At 45.8% G+C, this 22,860-nt stretch overlaps 1 protein-coding gene across 1 annotated transcript in view; it reads left to right on the forward strand.

Moving 5' to 3' along the window:
- Positions 1-21,503, forward strand: part of LOC141096660 (vomeronasal type-2 receptor 26-like) — a 282,139-nt gene extending 260,636 nt beyond the window's left edge. Inside the window, exon 7 of the mRNA XM_073583373.1 lies at positions 20,596-21,503. Within this exon, the coding sequence (XP_073439474.1) occupies positions 20,596-21,503 (908 nt within the window). The remainder of the gene's footprint in view (positions 1-20,595) is intronic.
- Positions 21,504-22,860: the final 1,357 nt, after the last annotated feature.

A 22,860-nucleotide genomic window follows, 5' to 3' on the forward strand; every position in this document is an offset into this window, starting at 1 on the left:
ACCGGGCCGGTGTCAGTGGGATGTGTCACAGCAGCGCTGACCCGGACGGTGGCCCTGGGTGCCCATGTAAATGTCATGGTATAATGGTAAAGAGTTTATATAGATAGTTTGACGCCACCTGTGGTGTTCGTCAACATAGATGTTAGGCCGATGCTGCATGCAGATCCTCTGGGACTGATGGGGTTGTGCAGCAAAGATGGTGAAGCTCCACACAGGTGGAGCTGGAGTCCCAGGGAAGTGTAGATGTAGTGATGGGGGAAAGGCACAGGCGGTGTAGGTGCTGGTACCCAGATGTAGCGGTGCTGGAATAACTGTAGGACAGCAGAGCGTGCAGTTCCAAAGCTTTACTCACAGTCTGCAGGTTACACAGATGCCTGCCTCCGTGCTGTGTCCTCCGGGTCAGGACCTCTGCCAACCTCCGGGACCAGAATGGAAAGCTCCCTTCCAACACTCCGCCAACATGTACCTTCCTGAACGTCTCCTTTCTAGCGCTTGTGGGGGAAGCACTCACAGGACCGTGGTTCACTGAAACGCCTCCTGTCTAACAGATGCTCCTCAGAATTTACTTTTATAGCAGACAGCTTTAGCCTTTTCCTTCTGCCTCGCACACGTCGATGCTGGGGCCTCCGAGCCTTAGTTGGGTACAGAGCTTTTATAGCTGCTACTTCCCCCGGTTTCTGCTGCAGGAACGTCAGTGTCCCTACAAACTCAGAGACCGGAATCCGGACCATGCGCTCCAGCTAGGAGTGAGCCTTAACTCTGCTCATCCTCCAGCTCCCCTTCTCAAGTCCACACACTTCCCCTTCCCTGAACAGAGTGCCCTAACCTACCTCCTCCCGACCACAGAGAGCAGCTCCTCAGCAGTCAGGTCCAGAGGTCTCCCTACTGGCCTGGAGTGGGAAATGTGTTGTGTGTTGGTTTCACTGCTAGAGAGATCCTTCGTTGCTCCCAAGTTTGACAACACACTCCCTAGGAGGAAGGCAATGCCACAGTGGCGACCGTACTCTTGGGGACGCCACAAGTGCACTGAGGCCCAGCCACTGCTGGATGATGCTGCTGGTACATTGACCCAGACCACTACATTCCCCTCGCACTCTACACAGCCAGAATCTGACCCAGAGGAAACTCAGGTTCCCCTTCCAGCATACTATACCACCTTACATGGTGACAAAGAGGAAGGCGCAGATGAAAGTGCAGGTTCCTTGAGCAGGTGGGGGGGCATACTCATGGGCGATGGCACTGGCACAGGGCACCGCATAGTACGCAAAAGTGTCTCTGCCGGTGGGAGGGCCTAAACAGCCAAGTGCAGTTAGATGGAAGATGGGGACGACAAGGAGTTCAGAGTAGTGCAGGGATTCCCTAGCAAGGAGACTTATGTAATTGTTTTCAATGTTGGGACAGCAATTTTTGGGGAGCACTATACTCTGGTGAATGATATATGGGGCCCACCATACACTGCAGCATTCCAAAGGTGGACTTCAGACACTGGAGCAGCTTTTACAGGGCCCATTATACACTAGAGCAGTAGAAATGGGGCCCATTATATATGGAGCATTATTTGGGCCCATAAGACAGTGGAGCTTCATCCATTGGGACCAACATATACTATAGCATTATGTGGAGCTCATCATATACGGTTTGAAACATTATATGGGAATAATGATTCCGTATGGAGAAATATATGGGCCTCATTACTCTGTATAGCGCACTAAGCGCTGGCCCTAATACTGTATCGAGTTATATACTGTCCGTTTTTGGAGGTATTGGAGAATGTAAAATGGATATCAGTCATGAGATGTAAAAAGTGAAGTAATTTTTAATTGTACTATACTGCTATTTCTCTGCCGTATCGGAGCATCATGAGTTGTGGTATGTGTTAAAGGGGCGCTCTTTGGCCCTGGGCCCACGAAAACCTGGAGCCAGCCCTCCCACCCACAACTGTAGCCAAATAACCCCCATTTTTCAGTGCATAACTAGTATTATGAAATTAATTAAGGTTGACAAGCTCCAGTAACAAGAATTTATGCTTTTGGCATTCAAATGGGCACTGTTGGTGTGTTTCCTGTCCTCCTCTCACTGCCAACTTTAATTCTCCATTGACTTACATTGGGTTTCGTGTTTCGGAAACGAAACTCGACCCTAACAAACCAAAAGTCGCTCAACACTATTCAGCACCACTGAGTGGGCCTCTATGAAGGACATCTGCCTCGTTTGCATGCATTTGATGATTCCACGCGGATGGCGAGTGCAGATGATGCACTAGTCAGCATGACTGTTCCCCTTATCTGCCTGCTTCAAAAAACACTGCAAGCACTAAGGGATGAGGTTTTGGAAGAGGTGGAGGATGAGGAGTACCAAATGCCATCAACTTCTGGACAGTCTGTGCTACGTGGTTCCTCACAAAGGCCTAGGCAGGGGACACTTTGTGAGGAGGATGAGGAGGAGTCAATGGAGAAGGAAGACATCTCTCCAGAGGAGGAAGGTACACAAAGCTCTAGTCAGTATGTACAGCAAGGGTGGGGTGATGCAGAGCAGGCAGAGATCACGCCTCAAGCAGGGGACAGCGGTTCTTTGGCAGAGTCTGCAGCACATGGTTGATTTCATGCTGAAGTGCCTGAGAAATGACCGCCGCATCACCCACATTCTCTACACGGCTGATTATTGGGTGTACACCCTCGTAGATCCTTGCTACCAGGACAACTTAAAAAGCCTCCTACCAACGTTGAACCAGGAGCGTAAACTGCCGGAGTACCAAGACACACTGGTGCAGTCCATCATGTTTTCCATTCCACCCGACAGCAGTGGTGCAAGTGCTTTACGAAGCAGCTCTGTGCATCGAGGCAGTGGAGGAAACTCGGCACAAAGAGGCAGCAGAGGCAGCGCCTCAGCACAAGGCAAGACCACTATGGCCCGAATGTGGCAAAGTTTTGTGTGTCCGCCACAATTGTCTACACCATCACAGACGGCTCCTGTCAGCAGGAGGCAATGTTTCCGTCAGATGGTGACAGACTACATGTCTTGCCCTGTGAGTGTACTCCCAGATGGCTATTCCCCCTTCAAGTTTTGGGTCTCTAAGCTGGATACAAGGCCAGAGCTTAGCCAGTATGCATTGGAGGTGCTGGCTTGCCCTGCTGCCAGTGTATTATCGGAACGTGTCTTTAGTGCCGCAGGTGGTGTACTAACAGACCGTTGCACTCGACTATCTTCCGATAACGTCGACTGGCTTACATTTCTTAAAATGAACAAGGCCTGGATCTCTCCAGAATTTACCAGTCCTCTTCCCGACTAAGTAATTGGTTGGCAACTGTATCCAGGTCTCCTGTTGTGTTCATGTTTCTACCACCTGAACTATAATCCTTGGGCTTCAACACAGCCAGTTGTTGCTCAGATGTGTCGTCTGCACAGAGAAAAACACACTAGCTCCTGTGTTAGTGGGGTTCTGTAACGCCAGCTGCTCCCCTACTGTGTGGACGGCAAAGTCTCCAGCTCCATCCACATGCCAACAACATCAGGCCTCAGCCTGCTCCATGCCTCAACCTGGGCTCCAACACCGCTAGTTGGTGTTCAGAAGTGCCATCTTCACAGAGAAAAACACACTCGCTCCTGTGTTAGTGGGGTTCAGTAATGCCAGCTGCTCCCCTGCTGTGTGGACGGCAAAGTCTCCTGCTCCATCCACATTCAAACTCCTACTGATTTTTAACCGTGCTCCACTTAGACCTCTGGCTCCACTGTCTCTAGTATTTCCCCTGGCCTCCAACCCCGCCAGTTGCTGCTCTGAAGTGGCGTCTGCACAATTCAAACTTGTTCCTGAGTTTCTGGGGCTAAGTCACGTCAGTTGATCCCCTGATGTGTGGCCGGCAAGGTCTCCTGCTCTGTCCACGTTCCCATTACTAGTAGTGGGAATGTTGACAGAGCAGGAGACCTTGCCGGACACACATCAGGGGATCCACTGACGTGACAGAGCCACTGTAACCCAGGAACAAGTGTGGATTGTGCTGACGCCACTTCAGAGCTGTAACTGGTGGGGTTGGAGGCCAGGGGAAAAACTAGAGACAGTGGAGCCACAGGCCTAAGTGGAGCACGGTTACAATCAGTAGTAGTCTACAACCTCTATAAAACCAGCTGCAAGTTGGCCTCCGCCTGCTGCATGCCTCATCCTGGGCTCCAACAACGCCAGTTGGTGTTCAGAAGTGTCGTCTTCCCAGAGAACAACACACTAGCTCCTGTGTTAGTGGGGTTCAGAAATACCAGCTGTTCCCCTGCTGTATAGACGGCAATGTCTCCTGCTGACTCCACATACCCAAAACATCAGGCCTCTGCCTGCTCCATGCCTCAACCTGGGCTCCAACAATGCCAGTTGGTGTTCAGAAGTGTCATCTTCCCAGAGAACAACACACTAGCTCCTGTGTTAGTGGGGTTCAGAAACACCAGCTGTTCCCCTGCTGTGTAGACGGCAATGTCTCCTGCTGCTTACAAATGCCCAAAACATCAGGTCTCAGCCAGCTCCATGCCTCAACCTGGGCTCCAACAACGCCAGTTGGTGTTCAGAAGTGTCATCTTCCCAGAGAACAACACACTAGCTCCTGTGTTAGTGGGGTTCAGAAACGCCAGCTGTTCCCTTGCTGTGTAGCCGGCAATGTCTCCTGCTGACTCCACATGCCCAAAACATCAGGCCTCTGCCTGCTCAATGTCTAACCTGGGCTCCAACAATGCCAGTTGGTGTTCAGAAGTATCGTCTTCCCAGAGAACAGCACACTAGCTCCTGTGTTAGTGGGGTTCAGAAACGCCAGCTGTTCCCTTGCTGTGTAGCCGGCAATGTCTCCTGCTGCCTCCACATGCCCAAAACATCAGTCGTCAGCCTGCTCCATGCCTCAACCTGGGCTCCATCAACGCCAGTTGGTGTTCAGAAGTGTCGTCTTCCCAGAGAACAACACACTAGCTCCTGTGTTAGTGGGGTTCAGAAACACCAGCTGTTCCCCTGCTGTGTAGATGGCAATGTCTCCTGCTCCATCCACATTCAAACTACTACTGATTTTTAACCGTGCTCCATGTAGGCCTCTGGCTCCACTGTCTCTAGTTTTTCCCCTGGCCTCCAACCCCGCCAGTTTCTGCTCTGTAGTGGCGTCTGCACAATCCACACTTGTACCTGAGTTACTGGGGCTCAGTCACGTCAGTTGATCCCCTGATGTGTGTCCGGCAAGGTCTCCTGCTCTGTCTAAATTCCCATTACTAGTAGTGTGAATGAGGACTGAGCAGGAAACCTTGCCAGACACACATCAGGGGATCAACTGACTTGACTGAGCCCCTGTAACCCAGGAACAAGTGTGAATTGTGCAGACGCCACTTCAGAGCAGCAACTTGCGTGGTTGGAGGCTAGGGGAAATACTAGAGACAGTGGAGCCGGAGGCCATAGTGGAGCAAGGTTACAATCAGTAGTAGTCTACTACCTCTATAAAACCAGCTGCAAGTTGGCCTCCGCCTGCTGCATGCTTCATCCTGGGCTCCAACACAGCCAGTTGTAGCTTGGAAGTGCCGTCTACACAGATAGAAACACTCGCTCCGGTATCAGTGGGGTTCAGTAACGCCAGCTGTTCCCCAGCTGTGCGGATGGCAAAGTCTCCTGCTGCCTCCAAAATCACGCAACATCTTATTTTCTACTTGCTCCAAGTAGGCCTCAGCCTGCTCGGAGCATTGATCCTGGGCTCCAACTCAGCCAGTTGTAGCTTGGAAGTGCCGTCCGCACAGATAGAAACACTCGCTACGGTGTCAGTGGGGTTCAGTAACGCCAGCTGCTCCCCTGCTGTGTGGATGGCAAAGTCTCCTGCTGCCTACACAGTCACACTACTACTGATTTTTCCCCATGCTCCACTTAGGCCACTGGCTCTACTGTCTCTAGTATTTTCCCTGGCCTCCAACCCCGCCAGTTGCTGCTCTGAAGTGGCGTCTGCACAATCCACACTTGTTCCTGGGTTACAGGGGCTCTGTCACGTCAGTGGATCCCCTGATGTGTGTCCTGCAATGTCTCCTGCTCTGTCCACATTCCCATTACTAGTAGTGTGAATGAGGACTGAGCAGGAAACCTTGCAGTACACACATCAGGGGATCCACTGATGTGACAGAGCCCCTGTAAAACAAGGAACAAGGGTGGATTGGGCAGACGCCACTTCAGAGCAGCAACTTGCGGGGTTGGAGGACAGGGGAAATACTAGAGACAGTAGAGCCAGAGGCCTAAGTGGAGCACGGTTACAACCAGTTGTAGTGTACAACCGATGTAAAACTTGCTCCAAGTAGGCCTCAGCCTGCTCCGTGATTGATCCTGGGCTCCAACATCGCCAGTTGCTGCTCAGAAGTGTCTTTGGCACGGGTACTCCCTCCTGCCCAGCCTGGTTCCAGCGCGCCTGCTTTTTCCGGGTAGTGTCAACGGCACTTTGCCACCAATACGTTGTCCTGTCGTGTTGCGTTCGGGTTAGCCAAGTGTATGGTGCCTGCAGTTTTGTTGCTTCCTATGTGGGCTGCGGGTTCTGGTAATAAAGGCTGGTTCCGTAGTGCCAATAGGACGTGCACCCCCTGTAGGACTGTGGGTTTCGGTATCTGCGGCCGGCTCACGGCCTTGCAACTTTGTTTTTTTCCTGAGTACCTTCTGCTACCCATTCGGGTTCCAGCACCGTCAGCTGGTTCTCGGCAGAGCCTTTGGCCTAGGTGCATCCTTCTTGGTATCCGAGTTCCAGCAACGTCTGCTGTTCCTTGGTAGTGCTTTGTAGCACAGGTACCTCCTGCTTAGTAACCGTGTTCCAGCACCGTCAGCTGGTCCACGGTTGTGCCATTGGCTGTTGTTCCTTCTGCTGCCACTCTGGGTTCCAGCACCGTCAGCTGGTTCTCGGTAGTTCCATTGACTCTTGTAGCTAATGCTACCAATCCGGGTTCCAGCACCGTCAGCTGGTTCTTGGAACTGTCTTTGGCATGGGCACTCCCTCCTGCCCAGCCTGGTTCCAGCACGCCTGCTGTTTCCGGGTAGTGTCAACGTCACTTTGCCACCAATACGATGTCCTGTCGTGTTGTGGTCGGGTTAGCCGAGTCTTTGGTGCCTGCAGTTTCAGTGCTTCCTATGTGGGCTGCGGGTTCTGGTAATAAAGGCTGGTTTCATAGTGCCAATAGGACAAGCACCCCCTGTAGAACTGTGGGTTTCGGTAACTGCGGCCGGCTCACGGCCTTGCAACTTTGTTTTTTTCCTGGGTACCTTCTGCTACCCATCTGGGTTCCAGCACCATCAGCTGGTTCTCGGCAGTGCCTTTGGCTTAGGTGTTGCCTTCTTGGTATTCGAGTTCCAGCAACATCTGCTGGTCCTTGGTAGTGCTTTGTAGCACAGGTACCTCCTGCTTAGTAACCATGTTCCAGCACTGTCAGCTGGTCCACAGTTGTGCCATTGGCTCTTGTTCCTTCTGCTGCCCCTCCAGGTTCCAGCACCGTCAGCTGGTCCTCGCTAGTTCCATTTGCTATTGTTCCTTCTGCTACCTATCCGGGTTCCAGCACCATCAGCTGGTTCTCGGGAGTTCCTCAGCCTTCTTGTACCTTATGCTACTTTTCCAAGTTCAAGCTTGTGGAAATGGTTTTTGATTCTCATTCTGGATCTCCCTGACTATGACCCTGAAGACGACGACCCTGAAGACCACACAGAAGAATACCTAAAAGATGACCCTGAAGAAGATGACCAAGAGGACAAGGAACATGAAGACATCCACCAAGATGCAGAACAACAAGAGACAGAAGAACAAGAAGCATAAAAACCAAGAATATGATGAAGAAGAAGAATAGGAAGCAGATGAAGATGTAGAATATGAAGAAGAATAATAGTTGAATAAGAAGAATATGAAGAATGTAGCAAAAAAAAAAATAGAAAGAAGGTGAAGAAGAAGAAGATGAATAAGGTGAAGAATAAGTTGATGAAAAAGATGCTGCTGAGGATGATGAAGGAGAAAGTGTGGGAGAAGTAAAAAAGAAGGTGAAGAGCATGGAAGTAGTGAAACATACATATCTGACAAAATATTAAAGACTTTAACATAGTCAATATCTTTGTAACTACGAACGTCTTTGAAAAAAAAAATTACTGCTATTCCATTTGATTGGGCCTTTAATGTCTCCTACACCTCCCACAATACATTCTACATTATTAATAGTTGTTTTTCTTCATGTAGAATTAACCTACAGGGAAAAAATGTTTTTTTTTAATTCCGATATTTCTGTTCCATTGACTTGAATGGGACTTCCGGGATCGGAATCGGTGATACCCGATACTTTTTTTTAGATCGGCCGATCCATTCCGATCCGATATTTTTCAGTATCGGGTGGTATCGCTCAACACTATCCACTGCACAAAGCCGAGAGAAGACCAAGTCGAGGGAGTTTCCGTCTTCATGCGTTGTAGAGTTAGTAAGCTGTGAAAGGCCAAACGAGGAGGTTAGAGATAAAAGGGGATTATCAGATGGGGAGAGGGGAAGAGCAATGGGGATGTTGAAATCACCCATGATGAGGGTAGGGATGTCACAGGAGAGAAAATGTGGGAGCCAAGTGGCAAAATGATCCAGGAACTGATGGGAGGGGCCAGGAGGACAATACACTACCGCCACTCACATGGAGAAGGGAGTGTAGAGTCTGACTGCATGGACCTCAAAAGAAGGGAAAACTAGTGAGGATACTTGAGGGATAACCTGAAAGGTACATTTTGGTGATAGGAGTAGACCAACACCTCCACCTGCTCTTTTGTCTGATCTTGGGGTATGAGCGAAGTGTAATCCCCCATATGAAAGAACAGCATCAGTGGTAGTGTCTGACTGCTGGATCCAGGTTTCAGTAAGAGCCAGGAGGTTAAGAGAATTAGAAAGGAAGAAGTCATGAATGAAGGAGAGTTTATTACACATTGAGCGAGAATTCCAAAGGGCACAATTAAGAGAGACAGAAGGCATGCAGGGAATATTAATAAGATTAGAGGGGTTTCTGAGTTTAGCAGTTGGGGGGTTTGACTTTCTATAACATGGGGGACCAGGGTTGGGAGCAATGTCTCCTGCGACTAGGAGAAGGAGGACAGAAAGCGTCAGCAGATGGTTGAGTGATTTGTGAGAGCGTCTCTTATGTTGAATGGTGGGACTGAATGGATATGTGCAATTTAACAATGTGAAAAGAGTGTTAGTGCTATACATAGGAGAGGAAAGCAGTGAGGGGCCAATATGGATGGAGTGTAGAGAGTTAATGCCAGGGCCGTGGATGTGTATGAATGCAGCGGCCAGGATATAAATTACACAAATGCATATGGTATATATTTGTTGTACTCCAAATGTACAGGGAGTAGATGTATATAAATGTCTTACCTGTCTATCTGCCATGCTATAACTGCCAGTACTTTGATAAACTGTACCTCGATAAAGTGTGCATAAATGTCCCCTGCATAAATGCTCCCCCAAGCTAGGTCTGAATATATAGGAATCTAAGGCTTAGATTTTTTTTCTCTCTCTCTTCTCGTTAATCAATCAAACTAAACTAAGACAGCAGGGCACAGTAAAGGTAATTATCAGACAAACCAATGTCCAGGCCTACATGCATCATAAACCACTTTGAAAAGTTTCTTGACCTCAGAGCAAAAGGGGACAAGCCGAGTAAGTTGAAATAAATATATACCAGATATAAGCTTGCAGAGTTGAAAAGACATAGAGCATTCAGGATTAACTGCTTGCTGAATGGAGGAATTGATTCAGATCAGAGATTGAAAGAGGTGGTTACCTGTGTGAAGAGAATAGAGATGCGTGTCACATTTCATCCATGTTATAACTGCCAGTTCTTTGATAAACTTTACTTTGATAAAGTATGCATAAATGCCCCCTGCAAATACTGGCTATGCAGCAGAAAACCACAAGCAGCAATATAATGAGGTATGTAGTTGAAGGTGCTTCAGTGCAGGGAGACTCCCGGTGTGCGCTCCAACCCCGATAGAGCCGTATCGCTAAAGTGCTACATCTATGGGGCTTAGATAACATGGTCATGGTAGTGCTCTTTACACTGGGCACAAGAAATCACGTCATCATCCGGGAACAAATCGGCGCTTCTCCGCTACTCTGGTTACACCCAGATGTAAGGGAAAGATTCCGGTGCCTGCGCTGGAATGCAAGCGTGGAGCGCATGAGAAACTTCTGCGCAGGTCCGGAAGTCAAGGTGACCTCAGAGCAGGGAAGCTTGCAGCCTGAGAGATGAAGTATACCACAGAGGGAATACAAATGCCACCGTTATAAGGCAGTATTTAACATTGATGGAAAGAAAGATATTAGACAGATTCACAGACAGACAGAAAGGTAAATAACAGATGATAGATAATAGATAGAAAATGGATAAAAGATAGATATTAGATTCACAGACAGATAATAGAAAGATAATAGTTAAAAGATAGATAGATACAGTGCCTTGTGAAAGTATTCGGCCCCCTGGAACTTTTCAACCTTTTCCCATATATCAAGCTTCAATTAACAAAAAGAAGAAAGAAATAGGCCACATACAGGGGGATCACCCGAGGCAGGAGATAGCATAAACAATTCAAATTTTATTAGACACAGAAAAACAGGCAAAAAAATGTTAAAAACATTAAAAACGGTCAAACATATGACACATACACACATTACACAAAGCTCATAATAGAGCATAGCACCTACCGCTAAACACTCCACAATGGGAAAATGACCCTAGGTCCATGTAAACAGCCTGCCAGAGTGTGAAAAAATACACACCCTGAAATAGAAATATTTAACCATGCAAAAGGTAGAAAACACTCTCTGTGTAGTAAAGGTGGACAATAAATTCATAACCTGAAAGAGGTTTTGGCACTAATAACCAGAGGTCACCACAGATAGAGTTATAAAGCTCATAGTGTCTTGTCCGAATGCAGTACAGAAGAATATATTAAAGGCACACGTCTGGCGGCACGCGTCGGGTCTTCCCACTCTGCCTGCTCCACTCTACATGGGTTTTGTATATTGCTAATGTGAACATGTGCTGATTATTGTAGGAGGCTATTTTAGCCTATATATCTTTCTCTTTATCTTATGTGCTCAGACTATGTGGGCTATTTGCATGCTTCACGTTTACCTTTTGAAGTGGTGGCACTTGTATTCCTGAAGGGGTTGATTTAAACCATTTGCCTTTAATATATTCTTCTGTACTGCATTCGGACAAGACACTATGAGCTTTATAACTCTATCTGTGGTGACCTCTGGTTATTAGTGCCAAAACCTCTTTCAGGTTATGAATTTATTGTCCACCTTTACTACACAGAGAGTGTTTTCTACCTTTTGTATGGTTAAATATTTCTATTTCAGGGTGTGTATTTTTTCACACTCTGGTAGGCTGTTTACATGGACCTAGGGTCATTTTCCCATTGTGGAGTGTTTAGCGGTAGGTGGTTTGCTCTATTATGAGCTTTGTGTATGTGTCATATGTTTGACGTTTTTTAATATTTTTTGCCTGTTTTTCTGTGTCTAATAAAATTTGAATTGTTTATGCTATGTCCTGCCTCGGGTGATCCCCTGTTGTGGGCTATTTCTTTCTACTTTTTGTTAATTGCATACTGTGGTATAGGTCAAGGTTGGATCCCTTTAATAGTTTGGTTGTGCCCCTGTTTCTTGTTTCTGCTCGCATATATCAAGCTTCAAACATAAAGATACCAAATGTAAATTTTTGCTGAACAATCAACAAGTGGGACACAATTGTGAAGTTGAAAGAAATTTATTGGTTATTTTAAATTTTTGTGGAAAGTCAAAAACTGAAAAGTGGGGCGTGCAATATTATTCGGCCCCTTTAATTTCAGTGCAGCAAACTCACTCCAGAAGTTCATTGTGGATCTCTGAATGATCCAATGTGGAGGAGTGTTTAAACTAGGGACAGGGGGAGGGTACTCCTTTTATAGGAGGGAAAGACAGTGCAGATAGAGACCTGAGCACAAATAATGAAACTGGGGTGGGGGTGGCATGGGGGGTGGGGTTAGAAGAGGTAATAATTTAAGAAAGAATAGAGGTACAGAGAGATACATAAAGTGCATGTATACTAATGCCAGAAGCCTCAAAACAAAATGGAGGAATTAGAATTAATGTTGTTGGAACATAATTATGACATGGTGGGGATATCTGAGACATGGCCGGACAAGAGCCATGACAGGGCGAATAATTTACAGGGCTATAGTCTGTTCAGAAATGACCGAACAAATAAGCGAGGGGGAGGCATGTTTATATGTAAAATCATCCTTACAACCCATCCTTCGTGATAATATATATGAATCTAATGAAAATGTAGAGTCCCTGTGGGTGGATGTAAGGGGAGGGGGGAAAAATAGTAAATAACTGATAGAGGCTTGTTATAAGTCTCCAAAAATAATGGAAGCAACAGAGAATATCCTCATAAAGCAAATAAATGAAGCTGTGTGTTGTGAGCTCATTTTCCCCTTCACCATTGAGGTCTGATGAACTCCCTCTTCTGGTGAAGGAAGGTAGTGAGGCTGATTACCAAGCACCTGAGCAGGCAGATGATGACTGGGTGACTGGAATTGCTGACTGGATATAAGGCAGCCGACGCCCTTCTGCCTTGCTGGTGATTTCTCTGAGGGATTCTCGGAGACCAGTCTGATTCCTGCTCCTCAAAAGCTAAGTTTTCTGCTCTGCTTTTTGCATTTGTGTTTTGGTTTTGTTTTGCCTTGTTTTTCTGGATTTCTGCCATTCCCTGCTGGGGGTGAGCTGAATTCCTTTTTGTCTTTTTGCTCTGTCTTCAGAAAATACCTGAGTACTGATATAGTCTTTTTGAAGCTTAGCGTCTTCAGGACCTTTTTCCCTATCAGTCTGTTGGCTCATGTTTCGATAGGGTTTTGCGGATTGCAGGCAGCAGCTTTTCTATCCTGTCCTATTAGTTAACTTGGGCCCCATCATTTGCTCAGCCTATCTTTCTATCTGTGTTAGTGTTTTTTCATCTTGCTTCACCGTCATTATATGTTGGGGGCTGCCTTTTGCTTTGGGGTCTGCTCTGGGGCAGTTTAGATTTCCCTTTCTGTCTTTAGGCTATTTAGTTCTCCGGCTGTGATCGAGGGGTCTAGGGCACCGTAGGAACCCCCCACGACTACTGCTAGTTGTTGTTGATAGGTTCAGGGGTCTGCAATTCGATAGCTGCCAACTTCTCTGGTTTTCTGGACTTAGCTAGTATTTCTGTTTTTGCCTCCTACGGCGACTCATTCAAAACAGAATCACCAGCCATACCGCAGATCCTAGGGTACTCAATAGCAGGAAAGAAATGAAAAAAAAAAAGTGTGTATATTTTTTCCTCTATATCTCTGAGGCCGTAGGGGGAATTTTTTTTTTCTCACAATTGAGATAAAGCAATTGTCTGATCGTGTGGAGCAGCTCGCTGCGGAAGTGCAGGGAATTTCCGCCTACCTTGCTCATTCACATACTGCTGAACCAAAGATTCCTACTCCTGATGTGTTTTTTGGGGATCAGTCTAAATTTTTGAATTTCAAAAATAATTGTAAATTATTTTTTGCCTTGAAGCCTAACTCGTCAGGGAGCTCCGCGCAGCAGGTTAAAATTGTCATCTCTTTTCTGCGTGGCGATCCCCAGGATTGGGCGTTTTCTTTGAAACCAGGTGATCCTATTCTGACTAATGTGAATGCATTTTTTCAAGCCCTGGGGTTGTTGTATGATGAACCTAATGCCATTGATCAGGCTGAAAAGACCCTGTTGGCATTGAGCCAGGGTCAAGATACTGCAGAATTGTACTGTCAAAAATTCCGAAAGTGGGCGGTCCTTACTACCTGGAATGATAATGCCTTGGCAGCTCTCTTTCGGAAGGGTTTGTCAGAAGCCGTAAAACATACTATGGTGGGATTTCCTGTTCCCTCTGGTCTTGACGATTCTATGTCATTAGCCATTCAGGTTGATCGGCGTTTACATGAACGCAGGACTGCACGAGAGGTGTTGCCACCTGTTGAACAAGTGTCTGAACCTATGCAATGTGATAGAGTTTTGTCCAGAGAGCAACATCAGGAGTTCAGAAGGCGTAATAAGCTGAGTTTTTTTTGTGGAGATGCCTCGCATATTATTTCTGTCTCTCCTAAACGAGAGAAACGTTTTGCACACACGTTTTCTGTGGGTGGTGTTCAACCTAAGTTTCTTCTGGCAATTACTCTGATCTGCTCCCTGTCCACATTTTCCGCCAAGGCTTTTGTGGATTTGGGAGCAGCCCTGAACCTAATGGACTTGGATTTTGCTAAACGTTGTGGGTTTCCTATGACACCTCTGCGGACGCCTATGCCTTTGAGGGGGATTGATGCTACTCCTTTGGCGAAAAATAAACCTCAGTTTTGGACCCAGGTGGTAATGCGGGTCGCCCCAGACCATCAAGAAAATTGCAGATTTTTGGTATTGCATATTTTGCATGACACCATTGTTCTGGGGTTTCCCTTGTTGCAAATTCATAATCCAGTTTTGGATTGGAAATCTGTGTCTGTGGTGAGTTGGGGTTGTCGGTGTGCCCTTAGTGAGGCTCCGCTTTTTTCCACCTCTCCTCAGTCGCATGATGTTCCTGACTATTTGGCGGACTTTTATGATGTATTTAGTGAGAATGAGTCTGCGTCTTTGCCTCCTCATAGGAGTTATGACTGTGCAATTGAACTGAGCCCGGGGTATAAATTTCCCAAGGGTCGGCTCTTCAATTTATCTGTACCCGAGCACGAGGCTATGCAATCCTATATTAAGGAGGCGTTGGAGAAGGGTCATATTAGACCATCCTCTTCACCCTTAGGTGCTGTTTTTTTTTTCGTGGCCAAAAAGGATGGTTTATTAAGGCCTTGTATTGATTATCGTGCCCTCAACAAAATTACTATTAAATATCAGTATCCGTTACCCCTGATTTCCGATCTATTTTCCAGAGTTAAAGGTGTTTGCTCGTTTACCAAGCTTGACCTCAGGGGGCCGTATAATCTTATCCGCATTAAGCATGGGGATGAATGGAAAACGGCGTTTAATACTCCGGAGGGACATTTTGAGTACCTGGTGATGCCTTTTGGGCTCACTAATGCCCCTTCTGTCTTCCAGTGCTTCATGAACGACATTTTCCGAGACTTTATAGATAAATTTTTGATTATCTATCTGGATGATATTTTGATCATCTCCAAGGATTGGGATTCTCATGTGGAACATGTTTGGACTGTGTTCCGGATCTTGAGTGAGAATTCACTGTATGTCAAAGGATCGAAATGCCTTTTTGGGGTACAGAGGATTTCATTTTTGGGATTTATTTTGTCTCCATCAATTATTGAAATGGACCCAGCCAAGGTACAGGCCATTTATGATTGGGTTCAGCCCACTTCTTTGAAGGCCCTCCAGAAGTTTTGGGGTTTTGCTAATTTTTATCAGAAATTTATAGCAAAGTTTTCTAGTATTGCCAAGCCATTGACTGATCTGACAAAGAAGGGTGTTGATGTGTTGAATTGGTCTCCGGAGGCTGTTTCTTCCTTTCAGGAGCTGAAGCGAAGATTAACTTCTGCCCCGGTTTTGCGGCAACCTGATGTCTCACTCCCGTTCCAGGTAGAGGTCGACGCTTCTGAGATTGGTGCAGGAGCTGTTTTGTCCCAAAAGGATCCTGTAACATCTAAAATTAATCCCTGTGCTTTCTTTTCCCGAAAGTTCTCTCCATCTGAACGTAACTATGATGTGGGGAATCGGGAAATGTTAGCTATGAAATGGGCATTTGAGGAGTGGAGACATTGGTTGGAGGGAGCTAAACATCAAGTCGTGGTCCTCACTGACCACAAGAATTTGATTTACCTGGAGTCGGCCAAATGCTTGAACCCTAGACAGGCTAGGTGGGCCTTGTTTTTTACACGTTTTGATTTTGTGGTCTCTTTTCTTCCTGGCACTAAGAATGTCAAGGCTGACGCTCTCTCTTGGAGATTCTTTGCTGATTCTCCTGTGGTGACCAAGCCTGCTACCATCTTAGGCGAAAGGGTAGTTCTTTCTGCCATCTCGCCCGATTTGAGATGTGCTCTGGAAGAGTTCCAGGAGGACAAACCTGAGCGTTGTCCCACTGGAAAGTTGTATGTTCCTGACCAGTGGAAGAAGAGAGTGATGTCTGAAGTTCATTGCTCCACATTGGCTGGTCATCCAGGTATTTTTGGTACTAGAGATCTGGTGAGTCGGTCTTTTTGGTGGCCCACCTTGTCTCGTGATGTCAGGAATTTTGTGCAGTCCTGTGGGACTTGCTCCCGGTCTAAACCTTGTTCTCGCTCTAGTGGGTTGTTGATGCCTTTGCCGGTCCCCAGGAGGCCATGGACCCATATTTCAATGGATTTCATCTCTGATATGGCTGTCTCTCAGAGAATGACTGTTATATGGGTGATTTGTGATAGGTTCTCTAAGATGGTTCATCTTGTACCACTCCCTAAGTTGCCATCTTCCTCTGTGTTGGTGCCCCTGTTTTTGTAACAGGTGGTTCACTTGCACGGGATTCCTGAGAACATTGTATCTGACAGAGGAGTTCAGTTTGTGTCTAGATTTTGGAGGACTTTCTGTTCCAAGCTGGGAATTCAGTTGTCCTTCTCCTTTGCTTTTCACCCTCAGACCAATGGGCAGACTGAGAGAACAAACCAGACCTTGGAGTCGTATTTGAGATGTTTTATTTCCGCTGATCAGGATGATTGGGTTTCATTTTTGCCCTTGGCCGAATTTGCTTTAAATAATAGAGCTAGTTCTGCCACTTTGATGTCACCTTTTTTTTGTAACTTTGGGTTTCATCCTTGTTTTTCTTCAGGGCAGGTGGAGCCTTCTGCCTGCCCAGGTGTTGACACTGTGGTGGAGAGAATGCACCAGATCTGGGACCAAGTGGTGGATAAGTTATCTCTATCCCAGGAAAAGACCCTGCGGTTTTCCAACCGACATAGGACCATTGGTCCCCAGTTTAAGGTGGGTGATATGGTTTGGTTATAATCAAAAAATATCACTATGAAGGTGGCTTCTCCTAAGTTTAAGCCTAGATTTATTGGACCTTACAAGATTTTGGAGATTATTAATCCGGTCTCTTTTCGGTTGGCTCTTCCTGTCACATTTAAAATCCATAATGTTTTTCATAAGTCCTTGTTGAAGAGGTTTGTTGAACCAGTAGTTCCTGGGGTGGCACTTTCAGACCCTGTATTGGTTGAAGGTAACATGGAATATGAGGTAGAGAAGATACTGGATTCCCGTCTGGCTAGACGGAGACTCCAGTATTTGGTTAAGTGGAAGGGTTATGGTCAGGATGATAATTCCTGGGTCTCTGCCTCAGATATTCATGCCAAAAGATTGGTGCGTGCCTTTCATCGGGCTCACCCTGATCGCCCTGGTGGCGTGGATGACGGTTCGGTGACCCCTCCTCAAGGGGGTGGTACTGTTGTGAGTTCATTTTCCCCTTCACCATTGAGGTCTGATGAACTCCCTCTTCTGGTGAAGGAAGGTAGTGAGGCTGATTACCAAGCACCTGAGCAGGCAGATGATGACTGGGTGACTGGAATTGCTGACTGAATATAAGGCAGCCGACACCCTTCTGCCTTGCTGGTGATTTCTCTGAGGGATTCTAGGCGACCAGTCTGATTCCTGCTCCTCAAAAGCTAAGTTTTCTGCTCTGCTTTTTGCATTTGTGTTTTGGTTTTGTTTTGCCTTGTTTTTCTGGATTTCTGCCATTCCCTGCTGGGGGTGAGCTGAATTCCTTTTTGTCTTTTTGCTCTGTCTTCAGAAAATACCTGAGTACTGATATAGTCTTTTTGAAGCCTAGCGTCTTCAGGGCCTTTTTCCCTATCAGTCTGTTGGCTCATGTATTGATAGGGTTTTGCGGATTGCAGACAACAGCTTTTCTATCCTGTCCTATTTAGTTAGCTTGGGCCCCATCATTTGCTCAGCCTATCTTTCTATCTGTGTTAGTGTTTTTTCATCTTGCTTCACCGTCATTATATTTTGGGAGCTGCCTTTTGCTTTGGGGTCTGCTCTGGGGCAGTTTAGATTTCCCTTTCTGTCTTTAGGCTATTTAGTTCTCCGGCTGTGATCGAGGGGTCTATGGCACCGTAGGAACCCCCCACGGCTACTGCTAGTTGTTGTTGATAGGTTCAGGGGTCTGCAATTCGATAGCTGCCAACTTCTCTGGTTTTCTGGACTTAGCTAGTATTTCTGTTTTTGCCTCCTACGGCGACTCATTCAAAACAGAATCACCAGCCATACCGCAGATCCTAGGGTACTTAATAGCAGGAAAGAATTGAAAAAAAAAAAGTGTGTATATTTTTTCCTCTATATCTCTGAGGCCGTAGGGGGAATTTTTTTTTCTCTCAATTGAGATAAAGCAATTGTCTGATCGTGTGGAGCAGCTCGCTGCGGAAGTGCGGGGAATTTCCACCTACCTTGCTCATTCACATTCTCAAACAAGGAGAAGACTGATCAGAGATGCAGCCAAGAGCCCCATGATAACTCTGGATAAACTGCAGAGATCTACAGCTGAGGTGGGACAGTCTGTCCATAGGACAACAATCAGTCGTACACTGCAAAATTCTGGCCTTTATGGATGAGTGGCAAGAAAAAAGCCACTTCTCAAAGATATCCATAAAAAGTGTTGCTTAAAGTTTGCAACAAGCCACCGGGGAGACACACCAAACATGAAAGAAGGTGCTCTGGTCAGATGAAACCAAAATCGATATGTTTGGCGTAAAGGCAGCACAGCTCATCACCCTGAACACACCATCCCCACTGTCAAACATGGTGGTGGCAGCATCATGGTTTGAGGCTGCTTTTCTTCAGCAGGGATAGGGAAGATGGCTAAAATGATGGGAAGATGGATGGAGCCAAATACAGGACCTTTCTTGAAGAGAACCTGTTGGAGTCTGCAAAAGACCTGAGACTGGGACAGAGATTTGTCTTCCAACAAGACAATGATCCCAAACATATAGCAAAATCTATAATGGAATGATTCACAAATAAATGTATCCAGTTGTTAGAATGACCAAGTCAAAGTCCAGACCTGAATGCAATCGTGAATCTGTGGAAATAGCTGAAAACTGCTGTTCACAAACGATCTCCATCAAACCTCACTGAGCTGGAGCTGTTTGCCAAGGAAGAATGGGCAGGAATTTCTGTCTCTCGATGTACAAAACTGATAGAGACATACCCCAAGCGACTGCAGCTGTAATTGCAGCAAAAGGTGGCGCAACAAAGTATTAAGTTAAAGGGGCCGATTAATATTGCATGCCCCACTTTTCAATTTTTGAATTTCCACAAAAATTTAAAATAGCCAATAAATTTCAATCACCTTCACAATTGTGCCCCACTTGTTGTTGATTCTTCACCAAAAATTTACATTTGGTATCTTTATGTTTGAAACATGATATGTGGGAAAAGGTTGAAAAGTTACAGGGGGCTGAATACTTTCGCAAGGCACTGTAAATAGATAAAGGCAAAAAATGGGAAGCAGCACTCCAAAAAATTACTTAAAGTGTTGGGTGGACTTTCTTGGGTCCACATGGCGTGGCGACATTTCGTCTCCTAGAGCCTATATCCTGCATTATCCACCTTACTCTTGAAGTAATTTTTGGAGTGCTGCTTCCCATTTGTTGTCTTTATACAGTGGATAAGGAAAGTATTCAGACCCCTTAAAATTTTTCACTCTTCATCGCAGCCATTTGGTAAATTAAAAATAGTTCATTTTTTTCTCATTAATGTGCACTCTGCACCCCATCTTGACTGAACAAAAACAGAAATGTAGAAATTTTTGCAAATTTATTAAAAAAGAAAAACTGAAATATCACATGGTCATAAGTATTCAGACCCTTTGCTCAGATACTCATATTTAAGTCACATGCTGTTCATTTCCTTGTGATCCTCCTTGAGATGGTTCTACTCCCTCATTGGTGTCCATGTCCAGCTGTGTGTAGTTAAACTGTTAGGACTTGATTTGTAAAGGAGCACACCTTTCTATATAAGACCTCACAGATCACAGTGCATGTCACACCAAATGAGAATCATGAGGTCAAAGATACTGGCCTATGAGCTCAGATGCAGAATTGTGGCAAGGCACAGATCTGGCCAAGGTTACAAAAGAATTCCTGCAGTACTCAAGGTTCCTATGAGCACAGTGGCCTTCAAAATCCTTAAATGGAAGAAGTTGGGACCACCAGAAGTCTTCCTAGACCTTCCTTATGACCCTATGATATATCAGTTTTTCTTTTTAATAAATTTACAAAAATTTCTTCATTTCTGTTTTTTTCAGTCAAGATGGGTTGCAGAGTGTATAGTAATGAGGAAAAAAAGAGCTTTTTCTGAATTTACCAAATGGCTGCAATGAAGCAAAGAGTGAAAATTTCAAGGGGTCTGAATACTTTCCGTACACACTGTATATTTGGCAAGTATACAGATTGTTTGCCGGGAGGCCTGTGCACCCACCTATTTGGAAAGTGTTTGGCTCCATTTTTTCTAAATAGATAAATAGATAGATAGATAATAGATAGATAATAGATAGATAGTTATTCCTCCCACAATAAAAGTAACACTTCGTGAAATTTTCCTACAGACAGCGAGAGCTGCATGAAATGCCAAAATGACAAATGGCCAAATGAGAAGAGAGACCAATGTCTGCCTAAAGTGATGGAATTCATCTCTTACCAGAATGACACAATGGCTTCTGTACTCTCCTGTATCTCGGTCTTCGGATGTCTTGTGACCGGCTCCACATTTGGGATATTTATATCCTACCGGGACACTCCCATTGTGAGAGCCAATAACCGGAACCTGAGCTACCTCCTCCTGGTCTCCATCTTTCTCAGCTTTCTCTCTGTGTTTTTGTTCCTTGGTCGTCCCAATGATGTAACTTGTAGATTACGTGAAACCAGTTTTGGATTTTTCTTCTCAGTAGCCGTCTCTTCACTTCTTGCCAAGACTGTCATGGTTTGTGTTGCTTTTAAGTCCACCAAGCCTGGAAGCACTTGGAGAAAATGGCTGAATGTGAAACTGCCCTATACCATAGTGTTGTCATGTTCATCCCTTCAGGTTGTAATCTGCGTTTTCTGGTTGTCTATTTCTCCCCCATTCCAAGACCTGGACATTGAGTCTTATCCTGGGATTCTCATCATTCAGTGTAATGAAGGCTCAGATATCTGGTTCTACTCCATGTTGGGTTATCTGGGGCTCCTGGCAGCTGTGAACTTTGTCCTGGCTTTCTTGGTGAGGACATTACCGGACAGTTTCAATGAGGCCAAGTACATCACCTTCAGCATGGTGGTGTTCATCAGTGTCTGGATTTCCATGATCCCGGCTTATCTGAGCACCAGAGGGAAGACCATGGTGGCTGTGGAGATATTTGCAGTGATGGCTTCCAGTGCTGGACTTTTAGGTTGTGTGTTTTTCCCTAAATGCTTTATTATTTTGTTTAAATCGGGAATGAATAAAAAAACAGAGCTGCTCGGAAAAAGAAAGGAATGACTGCGCAATATGAGGAACCACTGATAATAATGACTAATTCTGTACATTAGACCCATAGAAACCTTTATAAAGTAAGATGCAAGATTCTCTATCAACCAGTGTATGAAAGAAACATTTACACATTTCTTATCCCGTTACCTCCAGTAATTGATGCATTTATCAGGACGTCTCATATTTGTATTAGAGTTTGGGAAATGTAGAAATTTCTCTGAGGTTTTGGTAAATTATCTGCTTCTTCCTTAAAGAGAATCTTTTACCAGTTTCTCCATGATAAACCGGACTCATCGTGGAATAGCGGCTGCAGAGCTGAACACAACACAGCTTTTATCTTATAATTTCTCATCTCCACTGTGGAGATACGAGTTTAGAAATATAGGTTATAATTTATGAAGAGCCCAACTGGGCATCACCAGAGATTTTTATCTGGGAGTGAGCAGGGAAAAAAAGGAACATGTCTCTAGAATGTCAAAAGAACATCTTTCTCCTATGAGAAGTAATGATAGATAGTCCTGATCTCTGCCCAATATCTACTGCAGAGTGTGACTACAAACATCTTTAGCTTTCATCTTTCAGCAGTGAGTGTGGGAGTAGAAATTACAGCTGTACTGACCGTCCATTGAGGAGAGAGCTGCAACTGCAGAAGTGTTTGTAATCACAACCAGCTCAACTCTTCTCCACTTTCCCCCTCACTGTCTGCTGTGAAATGAAAGATATAAGAAGTGTTTGTAATGAGATTCAGATCTTTTTTATACCCCACAGTAGCTGCAGAGAGGAGGGCTGAGAGCAGGGCTCCCTATCATTACATCCCACAGGAGAAGGCATGTTCTTCTGACCTTCTGGGAACATGTTCTTTTTACCCCTGTATGTCAATCCAGAAATGGCCAGAGCTGAGCCTCCCCACCCTCCCAAAGGAGGCATAGGTGGAGGCCAGCATGATGGGGCGGGTGGTCAGGTACACAGGGGGAGTATCCGGGAGGAGGAGAGCTGGGGGAGTATATAGTGGAGGGGCGGGGGTGTACCCCTCCTCTTTGGATCCGGCTCCCCAGCAAGAAGCATTCCCGCCCTCCCTCTCCTTTTGTTTTTGGTATGTGTTGATGGTTACTTTTATTTTGGGTCATGGCAGTTTCAAGAGGGGGGAGTCCTTGAAGTCGGTGGAAATTTGGTTTTGGAGACTCAGTGTCTAGGGTCTCCTTCGTTGAAAGGTATGTTGGGGGTGATCTGGTGAAAGGTGGATGGGGAGTTTCCGACCAAAGTGGGCGGATCCCCGAGTAGTTTAGTGGACAATATATATCGGTGTTGGTGCTCCCGAGCCAGTGGGGTAATGGCTGGGAGCAATCATTATGGGTTTTGTCCACAG

This window comes from Dendrobates tinctorius, unplaced genomic scaffold, assembly GCF_039654945.1.
Source record: "Dendrobates tinctorius isolate UK_male_01 unplaced genomic scaffold, ASM3965494v1 ptg000077l, whole genome shotgun sequence".
In the NCBI taxonomy this organism is placed as follows: domain Eukaryota; kingdom Metazoa; phylum Chordata; class Amphibia; order Anura; family Dendrobatidae; genus Dendrobates; species Dendrobates tinctorius.